The sequence below is a fragment of the Ananas comosus genome, linkage group 6 (genome assembly GCF_001540865.1).
Source record: "Ananas comosus cultivar F153 linkage group 6, ASM154086v1, whole genome shotgun sequence".
In the NCBI taxonomy this organism is placed as follows: Eukaryota; Viridiplantae; Streptophyta; class Magnoliopsida; order Poales; family Bromeliaceae; genus Ananas; species Ananas comosus.
In genome coordinates this window covers 11141791-11153972 of record NC_033626.1, presented here as the reverse complement: position 1 = coordinate 11153972, position 12182 = coordinate 11141791, and the positions used below count along the sequence as shown (strand labels likewise).

The 12182-nt window shown below is 38.0% G+C and overlaps 1 protein-coding gene across 1 annotated transcript; it reads left to right on the top strand.

Annotated features, from left to right (window-relative positions):
* LOC109711225 (glucose-6-phosphate isomerase 1, chloroplastic) lies at window positions 532-9539 on the top strand. Its single transcript, XM_020234163.1, has 14 exons — window positions 532-1129; window positions 1910-2032; window positions 3052-3150; window positions 3278-3361; window positions 4601-4744; window positions 4823-4888; window positions 4986-5054; window positions 5162-5269; window positions 6038-6090; window positions 6170-6308; window positions 7312-7468; window positions 7600-7678; window positions 8550-8616; window positions 9197-9539. Exons 1-14 carry the CDS (start codon window positions 596-598, stop codon window positions 9320-9322), a joined length of 1848 nt encoding a protein of 615 aa, XP_020089752.1. The 5' UTR covers window positions 532-595; the 3' UTR covers window positions 9323-9539.

Genomic DNA, 12182 nt, shown 5'->3' with positions numbered 1-12182 from the left:
TATATATATATATATATATATATATTATACACTATAAAATGTAGATATCTAAAAATTATAGCTTTTGACTCCTCTACTATTTAAATTCTGGCTTCATCCCTGCCCTCCGTATACGGCCGTTTTTACTCTGAATCCGAAGAGATAAGATGATTATAAATAAATAAATATATATTATAGAGGGATAAAGTAGTTTTATATCATATTTTTTTGTTTATTTTACTATAATTTTATGTTAAAATTACAACCATATTTGTTAAATAATTAAATTTTATCGAATAAAATGTAGGAATTCAAAGAAAAATAATTGCCCACAGAGCCACCTACCTTTGGTGCCACAGAACACTCCGTCCAATCAACGACCGTCATAGTGTGCGAACACCAACCAACAAGGATTTTCCAATATCGCCGCTCTCGCTAGGGGACACCGCCAGCGACGCCCCGCCGCGCGTGCGAAGCCCTCGCGCCGTCTCCCACACGTGCCACCTCCCTCACTGACCCCACTTGGTGAGAGCGAACACCACACACCCCCCCAGCCTCCCCCCCCCCCCCCCATCGTCTTCTACGGCTCGCTCTCGAGCTCTCTCGTTCGATTTCCATGGCGTCGATCCCCGGGGTATGCGCCCCTTCCTCCACCCTCGGCCCCCGCCCCTCCCGAACCCTCCGCCCCGACGCCGCCTCCCTCCTCGTCGCCCCCTCCGGCCGCCTCCGCCGGTTCCGGCCGCCGCACTCCGTCGCCGACCTATCCCGCTCCTCCGCCTCCTCCTCCGGCGGGTCAAACTTCGCTCCCATCGAGAAGAAGCCCGGGGGCGTCGACAAGGACCCGATCCGCCTCTGGAAGCGCTACGTCCGCTGGTTGTACCACCACAAGGAGCTGAAGCTGTATCTGGACGTGAGCCGGATCGGGTTCACCGACGAGTTCGTCGAGCGGATGGAGCCGCGGTTCCAGGAGGCGTTCCGGGCGATGCAGGAGCTCGAGAAGGGAGCGATCTCGAACCCGGACGAGGGGCGGATGGTGGGCCACTACTGGCTCAGGAGCCCTATGCTCGCGCCGACCGAGATCCTGAGGTCGCAGATCGAGAACACGATTGATGCCATCTGCAAATTTGCGGACGACATCATCAGTGCTAAGGTAGGGCTAGTTACAATATTTCTATACCATTTCCTTTGCTAAGTTAATCTACTGAACTTCAGGCATATCTATAAATGGCAAAAAAAGTGGGAATTGTGAAGTTTTTGACTCTCTACTATCATTAACGGTAGTCAAGGTGCCCAACCGGTCTCTTAGGCTGAGGGATCCCTATGATTTCTGGACGCCACCATTTGTCAAGGCGTTTAAGCGGTCCTTGGCATTGCATGATCTTGCTCTTGTGAAATACAATTTCGTTTTTTTGCACCTTGAGTGCTAAAATATTCTTTGCCTGTTGAACGCATCAAAGGTTCTTCCGTTGTGTAAGATGTCCTAGAAAAATCTATTACAGGTTTGACAGAATAGAGGGACTATCATGACTTCGAATTGGTTAGTTAGTTCGTTAAGGCGACTTTTTTTGCAGGCAATTTGTTACTTATTCTGTATCATTTTTAACATTGGTAGTTTAAATGTCAAGAAGGGGTAAAAGTCACAAATTGTTTATATATCTGATACATCAAAATAACCATATCTACTCGGATTGCTTTGTCTAACTATTTCTAATTTTTAAGGGCCCTCTCATCGAAGTAGTGGACTAATGTTAATAATTGATTGGCATAGCTGAATTTTCTCTGTTTCACCCTCTTAGTTAGATGTTTTCCTTTTACCGCTCTATATGCTAGCACTTTACTAGATATGCCATGCGTTCCACAAAGCATCGATCAACTTTTTTTCATACTAAAGTTTGCTTCTCTTGTGCTGCTGCCATTGATATATGAACAGATTAAGCCGCCATCCTCTACAGCTGGTTGCTTTACCCAGATACTTTCTATCGGAATTGGAGGTTCAGCTCTAGGGCCGCAGTTTGTTGCCGAGGCATTGGCTCCTGACAATCCTCCTCTAAAGGTATATCCTGCATCTTCGAAGTCATGATAGTCACTCTGCTCCAATGGTTTTTCTCCAAGTTATTGATGCAACTGAGATGAATTGAAGTCGCGTCTATTGGGATTGTTTTCTTCTCATTGCCGCTACCTGGTGAAAAATCGCTCTAACTTCAGCTGAAAGTCTTATTTTATCCTTTTAGTTAAGGTGTGAAAAAACCTCATGGCTTGTGAGCTGCTCAAGGTCAACTCATTTTCGGTTTTGCCTGAGCCAAGCTCACTCAATTGTTAAACAAGCCCAGCTCAAGACAAGATTTTGAGCTTGGTTTGTTTCACGAGCCAAGCTTGAACTGGGCTCAGCTCAAAACACTTGATTATATATGTATATATCAGTAAGTACAATAATCAATAAAAGTTTTATATGAGCTCAATCTAGGATAACAATCAACTTCTCCGTGCACAAACCACAGGCTACTCATTCGAATCTTTGTCCAACAAATAGCATTCGGAGCTTTTCTTTTCTAAAAAAGGAAACTTTATTCAGTGTTCATTTTGGAGCTGGCTAGCCAAGCCAACAAGCCTAACTGAGCTTACAGATTGATTCAGTTTATTCAGTCTTCTTGCCAAGCTAACTAGCTGATCTTGTACTGGCCCATAATAGTTACAAGCCAAGTTCAAGCTCAACCATTCCCAGCTTGAATTGAGCTTCAAAAGAGCTTGATCTTGTCATTTAGGTATTTCAAGCACCATGATTGTTCAGGCTTGTCTTGTTTAAAGTTTAAACCCCTATTAAGATGATTCTACTCTTGGCAATGCCATTAACCATGGCAACAAATTTTACCCATAAATGTTCTGACTCACTGTCTTTCTATGTTTCTTTTTTTCAGTTTGTTTGGAGGTATTAGTCAATGTAGCTAATTATCTTGTGTGTTTTAATCATTTTTCCCAAGATACTATTAACATTCAACAATTTCTGTGACAATTGTTGTGTAAATGCTGTTCTTACATGTTAATTTTTTCTTTCCATCTTCCTTGACATGCCAGATAAGATTTGTTGACAATACAGACCCAGCCGGTATTGATCATCAAATTGCACAACTTGGAGCGGAACTCGCCTCAACTCTTGTAATTGTAATATCTAAGGTCTGCAAGATATACCCATTGTCTTCCTTTTGGTCTGTTCCATTTTTTTCTGAGGAATTGTAATGTTTGTTCGAATTGTAATTGTTCATAATGTAGTATAGTTTCATTTTTGTTTTTGTAATTTCAGAGCGGAGGTACCCCTGAAACTCGAAATGGTCTGTTAGAAGTACAGAGAGCTTTCCGCAAAGCTGGACTGATTTTCTCAAAACAGGTTTTAATCCCAGGTTCTTTTTTTGCTTTATATATATCTTCTCTATTTTAGAGTTGGACATGGATGTCTCAGGGTACATCGGGACAATATAAGTGCTTGTTCATCATTTTTAATGTTAGGACTACGTACTAATCCTACCCTTTATTATATGAGGTCATGGGTTCTATCCCCCCTCAGTGTTTAATGGATTGAAATTCCCACATTATATTCTAATGGATTGAATCCCCATGTCTAACCTCACATGTCAGTTCCACGTGCCTTTCAAAATCATCATGCACTTGTGTGGAGGGCTGTTGATCATATTACCAAGTCTATTTCCTATTAGATCGATCTTTTGGGTAATATGGTATCAAAACCAATTCTAAACCCCTTCAGTTTTGTGAGGTCGTGGATTCAAAATGTTGACTCGGTAGTATCAATATTCAATAAAAACAAACTAACTTTAGCTAGCTCTCTTTTTTTTTGTGCCCTTCAGCATATTTGTGAAGCTATTGAACTTGGAATCCCGTTTCACAGCGTCATATTCCCCTTTTCTTTAGTCGGGGCATAAGAGTTATGTTTAGTTCTCAAAAACAAGTTAAAAGTTCATGATACGGTCAACATTAATGGTAAGAAAATGGTCAGGCTGATGTCACTGAACAAAGAAAGGCTGCGGAATGGAACTGCGGTCATGCTTAGATCTTTTAGTGATAACATGGTAGATGACTAGTAAATTTTATAGCAACTGTCTCTCTTCATTATAGTTCCATGATCTGTCTTTCGCAATTCTGTGTAGCATCATTTCTCGATACTCAAATAGGTTGACAACAGTTTATTAATTTCTGTTTATATTGGTGGCACAACAGTTTATTAATGGTTATATTCAGTATATTACACAACGTTAGTTTTAAAGAAAGCACCTTTACTTGTTTTATTATTTGAAGAAGATGTGAAATTTCAAACTGTCATACCATGTTTGCTGCTAAATTCTGGCTTCATGCAATGGTATTTGGATCCTAACACCCTACGCTGGGTAAAGAATCCTCTCCATCTTTAGCAACTACAAGTTGTTTCCTTCAAGACCATTTTTTACCATAAGATCTAGTAATTTCTTGCTTAGGATTTAATGATAGTCAATTCATACGTACAGAGGAGGATTTAATGATAGTCAATTCATACATACGGAGGTGGTCAAGCATGCATGATCATTTATTTTCACTCTCATTTGGTCCATTGCTTAGAGCACCAATTCTTCTGCAGGGTGTTGCAATCACTCAGGAGAATTCTTTATTAGACAATACTGCAAGAATAGAGGGTTGGTTAGCAAGATTTCCTATGTTTGACTGGGTGGGAGGTAGAACCTCAGAGATGTCAGCAGTTGGTCTACTTCCGGCTGCACTACAGGTGTAGTCTTGTCATTTTAAAAAGTTGTTACAGGCAAAATGTGAACATTTGGACTAATATCAGTAATGACTTTCACAGGGTATCAAGATCAAAGAAATGCTTGCTGGTGCAGCCTTGATGGATGAGGCAACTCGGACTACTGTGGTAAAGATATTTTACATCTTGTATATTGACCCCAAATGTTGCTTAATCTTTATGCGAATTAAGAATAACTTACTTTTGATTTGGTCGTCTTATCAAGCTTAAGGATAATCCAGCAGCCTTGCTTGCTATGTGTTGGTACTGGGCTTCTGATGGTGTGGGATCTAAGGTGTGCAATATTTACTCATATAATTTTGTTTCAACTGTAGTTTCTACATTCATCTCATTCAGTTCAGCGTGTTTGGTTCATCTTCTGTGCTTTTTTCCTGCTTGCAGGATATGGTTGTGCTTCCTTATAAGGACAGTTTACTACTTTTTAGTCGGTATTTGCAACAATTGGTCATGGAATCTCTTGGAAAAGAATTTGATCTTGATGGGAATCGGGTATCTATTACTGATTTTTCTTATAAGATTCTTTTATCAGCTGAGGTTATTTGTTGAAATATGTTGTTTACACAGTCAATAGAAATGCTTTCATTTTACAGAGAAATGGCACCTTGACGTCACTTCTTGTTGCATTTTTATTATCTAGATTGGCTAATATATCCCTCCTCACAGTTAGTGCCAATTATGAGAAGTTCAGACTATACATGTAGCAACAAAATACTTTTCATGATGTAGAATACCTCTCATAAGGTGGACTTCGTTTTCGGATGCAATTGAATCAAGGTATATATACATGAAAAATTGAGGACTTTAATCTATAAGCGGCTCAAATGAGATCTAATTGCCACTTGACCGTCAAATTGTGCCTTTAGATCAGTTGACTTGAGTTCTGTTTTGTGATAAGCAGGCAAAGCCTGAGGTGGCCTGACTCATTTTTCAGTTGTTTACTTGAGGTCAGTTGTGCAACGCCAGCAATAACAGCAAGTGTTTTGTCTCTATCAATTTTTATGAGCTGTGATTTTGTCTCATTCAGCTCAATCCTTCGTATTGCTGTACATTGCGAAAGGAGTGCTTTCCATGAACAGAAAATAGAGAAAAACACTTTAGCAAATGGATGAATTTGGTACTTAGTACTTATCATTGCCCAGTGCATGTCGCTGGATCCATCTACTTGGGATCTATTATGCTGATGCAGCTTAGTAGGATGATATTTAATGGTTTATTGCAGATTTCCTGCCGCTGACAATGACTGTTTTCTTCTGGCAGGTTAATCAAGGGTTAACTGTGTATGGAAATAAAGGAAGCACTGATCAGCATGCGTGAGTTTCTGCAACTTTTTCTCTTGTTTGACTTGATATCAGTGAATGTCTGCTTATAAGCTTGATTTTGTTATTGCAGCTATATTCAACAGCTAAGAGAAGGCGTCCATAACTTTTTTGCTACTTTCATTGAAGTATTACGGGATAGGCATCCTGGTCAAGAGGAGGAGCTTGAGCCAGGTGTTACATGTGGTGACTACTTGTTTGGAATGCTTCAGGTCTTGTTTCGACTATTCTTCCTTAACATCTGAAACTAATGATTTTCGATCTGTTTTCATATTGGGCTTCCTTTCGGGCTCATGGTCTAATATTAACTGTTCTTACTTCCATTGAAGTACACAGAAAGCTGCTACAAACTGTAAATGTCGATTGCATCTATTTTTGTAGCCTTTTTTGTTAGTGGTTGTGCCCATAGTAACCATGATCACAGATCCCCCTTCACCCTTCAAACTGCAATCTAGATCGCACGTTCTGATTTGTCATGGATTCTTGATCCGGATCACAAAAAGTGGGTAACTGAGAACAGTGAAGAACTACAATTTTCTAGATCTAATTTATTAGGCCACCTTAATAAATAATGCAAAAGAGTTACGCCCATATGAAAAAAAAGGAAGAGTTGCTTTTGATCAGAAGAGAGAATACCTAATTGACCTTAATGAGAGATAAGAACTATACAGTAACAAAGGTAAGTTATTGATTTTCTACGTATGTCGATCCATATTGATGTTCCGACTGAACCGCGTTTTCAAATAACGTTCTGACTAATGTTACCCCCCTTCTACCGTGTCCCTGAGAAACTAGCGTACCACCATGTATTCCGTCCTGGGTAACATACTCCTGCCATTGTCATATGAATCTAATGTGCAACCATGACTTTCTTCCAGAAACTGATTTGAAGTATGTTTGATGCCAGTCCTGTCTTGCCTAAATTTAATTAGAGTTTATCTCATGTTTTGTTGCCGTTCAAACTGAGTAATTGTTATCTATTCAGACATTCGATGGATCCTTTCAACTTTTGAGTTCTTTGAGGATGATTCAGTATGGTTCTTGAGAAACATTCGTACTAATAGCTGTGTGCTCTAAAGCTAGTTTCTGTCTTGCATAGGCAACTAATATAGATTTTTATATCTATGCTATGCAACATGGCAACAATATCTAGAATTCTGGATTATTACTAGTTTGCTGTTGTCTACCACTAAAGCCAGCAGGCTCTTTGTACAGGGTACCCGTTCAGCTCTCTATGCAAATGATAGGGAATCAATTACAGTAACTGTGCAAGAAGTAAATCCTACTTCTGTAGGAGCTCTTATTGCACTTTATGAACGAGCTGTTGGGATATATGCTTCCCTCATCAACATTAATGCTTACCATCAGCCTGGTATGTTACTTAGTATTTTATTGCTTACTTGATAAACTAGGAGGAAGGCAATATTGTAAATAATCATACTCTTAAAGCTTTAGCTTTATCATATTAAACACCAATGCCTGATTTTTTGGTTATTACTGCAGGCGTAGAAGCAGGAAAAAAGGCAGCAGGAGAAGTTTTGGCTCTTCAAAAGAGGGTCTTGGCTGTTCTCAATGAGGCCAGGTACATATTCTGTTTGCTTGTTGATTTTGTTTCACTTCCCACCATCAAGTACTGGTACGCATACAAAGCATTCAGTTTTTTTCGTTGGACCTCTTCTGTGTGTGGATCCATTGAGAACTGAATTGGATATCTCTATTGCAACTAGTTATTTTAGAAGCTAGAAATATGCATACAGAGTTTTAACATTTAAAATAATTATTTTCATGTTTATTTCAAACGAATTTACTTGACTTCACTTTCCTACATACTCATAACAACTAATTTTGGACTCTTAAAGGTTTTACTAATAAAAATTATCTTGAGAGCTTTAGCCTACACATAAAGATAGCATTTATCATATGTGACACACCCCAAAAAAAAACATGCTCAGTTGTGTGGATAGTAGTGATCATTCTTGAAATGTATTGGCATTGAAGTTTCTTATATTTGACGTCTTCATTCTGTGCAAAGTTGTTTGTCTTGGTTCACCTGTTAGTTCTGATTGCTTTCAAAGTAATTGTAACAGTAATCATCTCATGGCTGCTGATGGCAAAAATCTTCACTATGTCTCACATGCTTACAAAATGGTTGCCATCTTTCAGCCAAATATAAACTAGTCCAGGATTCAGTACTAAGTGAACTTCAGAAGCAAACTTAGTCGTAAAGGTTTCCTAATACTGGCATTAGCTTATATGAGTTTTATACTTTTAATGTTTCTATTGCATTATCTTATTTTATTTGTTTTTTGCCATCTAGCATGTGAACCAGTTTGGGTCCAAGTCTCTCTTAAACTCTCTTATACTGTGATTAGCTCTTGGCATAGAAAATCGTTCAGTGCATCTGTATATTCCAGTAACATTAGATAATTGTGTGACTTTTTATTATCTTTTAGCTGCAAAGAGCCTGCTGAGGCGCTGACGCTCACGGAAATCGCTGATCGTTGCCATGCCACTGAAGATGTAAGTGATCTTCCGGTGTTATTTGCAAGATAGAAAATTTTCTGCTTAGTAGTTTTATATTCATTGATTTCTTAAAAAATAATTTATGGATTACCGAAACCATCATTCACAGTTTTCACAGTTTCCATATCTAGGTTGTTGGAGCGATCGCCGCAGAGTATGGTGTTTTGAATTTCCTTTGATTATGTTCTAAAACTTCATTCTTCTGCGTAGAAGTGCTTGAAACATGGCCTCATATTTTTTGCTTTCCATACCATAACCTTGACGACAAGCCATAAACATTCTATTTATCAATTTGCTGAGGACTTGCAATCTTGGACTGTCATACATGCCTGGGAGCAGGTGTGAGGAAGATGGGTTAAAATAGGTGCAGTTACACAAACATGCATAAGCTTCATGATAATTTTGATTAAAATTTATTCAAATATCGGTGATGTGTTTAAATTGGAAGAACATAAATATACGACAAGGAAAATTCCTGAAAGACTCATTTATTATCAATCATTATTAGGCATCATACTTGGACATTAAGCTTTATTCTATATTATTCATTTAACATTTATTTTTGCCGGCTCATCAGATTGAGATGATTTACAAGATAATTGCGCACATGGCTGCGAATGAGAGAGCACTTATCGTGGACGGCAACTGTGGTTCACCTCAGGGCATCACTGTTTATGATACACAGTGCGAAGCACTCGAGTAAAATGGTAAAGCTTTATCATTCACTATTGTGTGTAACAGTCAAATAATAAGAAGAGATTCACTAAAATATAAGACTCGGGGAATGCTGCATGAGGCACGGGCCACTTGAATGCTACTGAAAGGGAAAAGAAAACTATGGATTTTGTGACCATTGGCGGTGGCATGACTTAATAATTTGTTTTAATTGATAGTTGCCCTCTCAATTTATTTGTTCATCAGGTTCTGAGTGTGCTTTTTAGATGGTTTCTGCTAGAGCAATTTAGGATTGTTTGTTTTGCCGCTAACTAGAGGGGATGGTGAAGTGATTTTTAGCTGGAGACATTCAATTTCGTTTGGTTTGCCATATGTTAACATATGTTAAGTTCGGCCGTAACTCAACTTCGTCAGAACGCTGTAATTGACTTCGCTTGGATCGGTGGCGATGTCAATTACAGAAGAGAAAGAAATGGAAAAGAAACAATAAAATGTCGACTGTTGATAAATTTTTTCGCCCGCCCTTTTATGTGCTAGAGTGAAAATGTGGGCTGAAACAAATACAGAAAGTAAAGTAAGAGAACTTTAATTCCAAAGTTATTGGTTTTTCATCAAACAAACAATAGTAAAAGAATGATTTTTATTTGAATTCTAGTTTAAATGAAAACTATATTTAGATGAAAAATTAGTTAACGGCCAAACAATTATGTCCTAATGTTGAGAGATTGTGGTGATTTTCCTAGCTCTATTTATAAGCTAACTAGTTTCTTCCCTTCTCATGGACCGAACCAGATTCCCTTCTAGTGTTTAGGCTTTGAGTTTGGGGTTTAGAGGGATAATTAATTTCGAAAGAGCATCCATAATATTTTTCGAGAATTGAGGAGTATGCTTGAAATTGCTCATAATTTTTTTTTTTTCTCTATATTATGGTAAAGTGCAATGCTTCTTGCACCACAACTGCTGTAAATTTTAGGGCTTTCCATCAAAAGCTAATAGTTTCACATTAGTCTTACTATTACTATTTTTTTAATGCTAAAATACTTAAAAAAGGTCATCTAAACTCTTCGATGGAAGGACATAAGATTTACTCCTATGTTTTATTTGGTTGATGGAATAAGTTATCCAATGTCAATTTATTCAGTATGAAAATTTTTATTTAAAATTGAAAATAGGACTTTGAATTTTGCTCTTTGAAGGGCTTTTACATTCATTTTATTCTAAAAAATTAATATGAAGGTGGAATATATTATTTCATTCTAAATATACAACCATATTTCTAACTTTCAATTATAATTTTTTTTCAAAAATTCACATCCAATAAAATAATTGCTAAATAATTTATTCTGATGTTTAAATACGCAGGATTTTCTAGTTCAGTAATAAGTGATCTAGAACAGCTGGAAAAGAGGCTTTGGGCGGTTCACTTTTTCAGACCAACCCACGAGAAATTCCCAGAAAAAAGGAGTTACCACGTCAGACCAAGATCCTGATTGGGCTTTTTTATAAAATGGCCCTCCAAAAATTCGATTTTGACAAAATAACCCTATCAAAATTTTATTTGTAAAACTAACCCTCCTTTCGCCACGTAGGCACCACGTCAGGAATTCCTCAAAAAGACGGTGAATCGTTCACCGTCTTTGTAATTTTTGTTGTAAAAACGGTGAATGGTTCACCGCCTTTAGAAGACGGTGAACCATTCATCGCCTTTAGTGCAAAATTTTTCTTTCCGCCCTTTTCCCTTTCCGCCCTTTCAAGTCCGCCGTTTCTGTGCCCTAGAAAAGACGGGGAATGATTCACCGTCTTATCAAGGACACCATATTATGGATTTGGAAAGATTTGCGCAGAGTAGGGATTTGTACTAAAGACGGTGAATGATTAACCGCCTTATGAAGACGGTGAACCATTCACCGCCTTCACAACAAATATCAAAGACGGTGAATGATTCACCGTTTTTTTGAGGAATCCCTGACGTGGCGCCCACGTGGCGAGAGGAGGATTAGTTTCACAAATAAAAATTTCATAAGGTTAATTTGGCAAATACGAAATTTCACAAAATTATTTTCGAAAAAAGTCCTCCTGATTCCTGAATGCAACGCGTTACTTTCTACTCACGGTGTCCTCGCGTCGCAGGTCACCTTCTTACCGAAGTAACGCAACGTATTAATGAATTATTATTGCTACTATAAGTTGCCTATTCATTCTCGTCTCTTTCCAAGTGAGGAGCCCCTTTTAGGCCTTTTATTAGTAAATGTATGTGTAAACGTAAGGGAAATGGGAATCATCCATTAATAGATAGATGACTACGTTTGGAAATAGTGAATGAAATTAGAAAATGCCTTCCAAAGATGGCGTATAACATTGTTTCAGGTGAGAAATTAAGTTTTTTAATTAATGAAAAACTATAGCGCATAGAGTTGCTAAGATACATGTTAAGAATTTAAATTTTGTCACGGGGCCATGTATGGCTCAAGCCGTACCTAAATTTGACTGGGTGAGCAGTAGATGGATGTTAAGATACAATCAATTTATTCTTACGGAATGGAAGTATGATTGCTGGATATAATACTGGTGAGGAGGTTGCTTTGTCCTTTGAAAGTAAATTCGTTACTCGATTTTTAAATCAAGCTGCCACACAAAAATGCCGACTATTTGTATGGAGTTAGAATAGCTAGCTCGGCGTTTTTATCTAGAAAAATCACCCTTATGCAGCTACCCCATTGTTAGTTGTCCCGAATTCTGAAGCCATAAGATTTTTCTAACGCTATTCCGTTTTAATTATTTATAAAGTTAAGTTTAAATTATGTATTATCTAATTGAGATTATTCCTAATGTTAGTAGATTTGTATTTCTAATTATATTAAGATTTAGCTATTGCTATAAATATATCT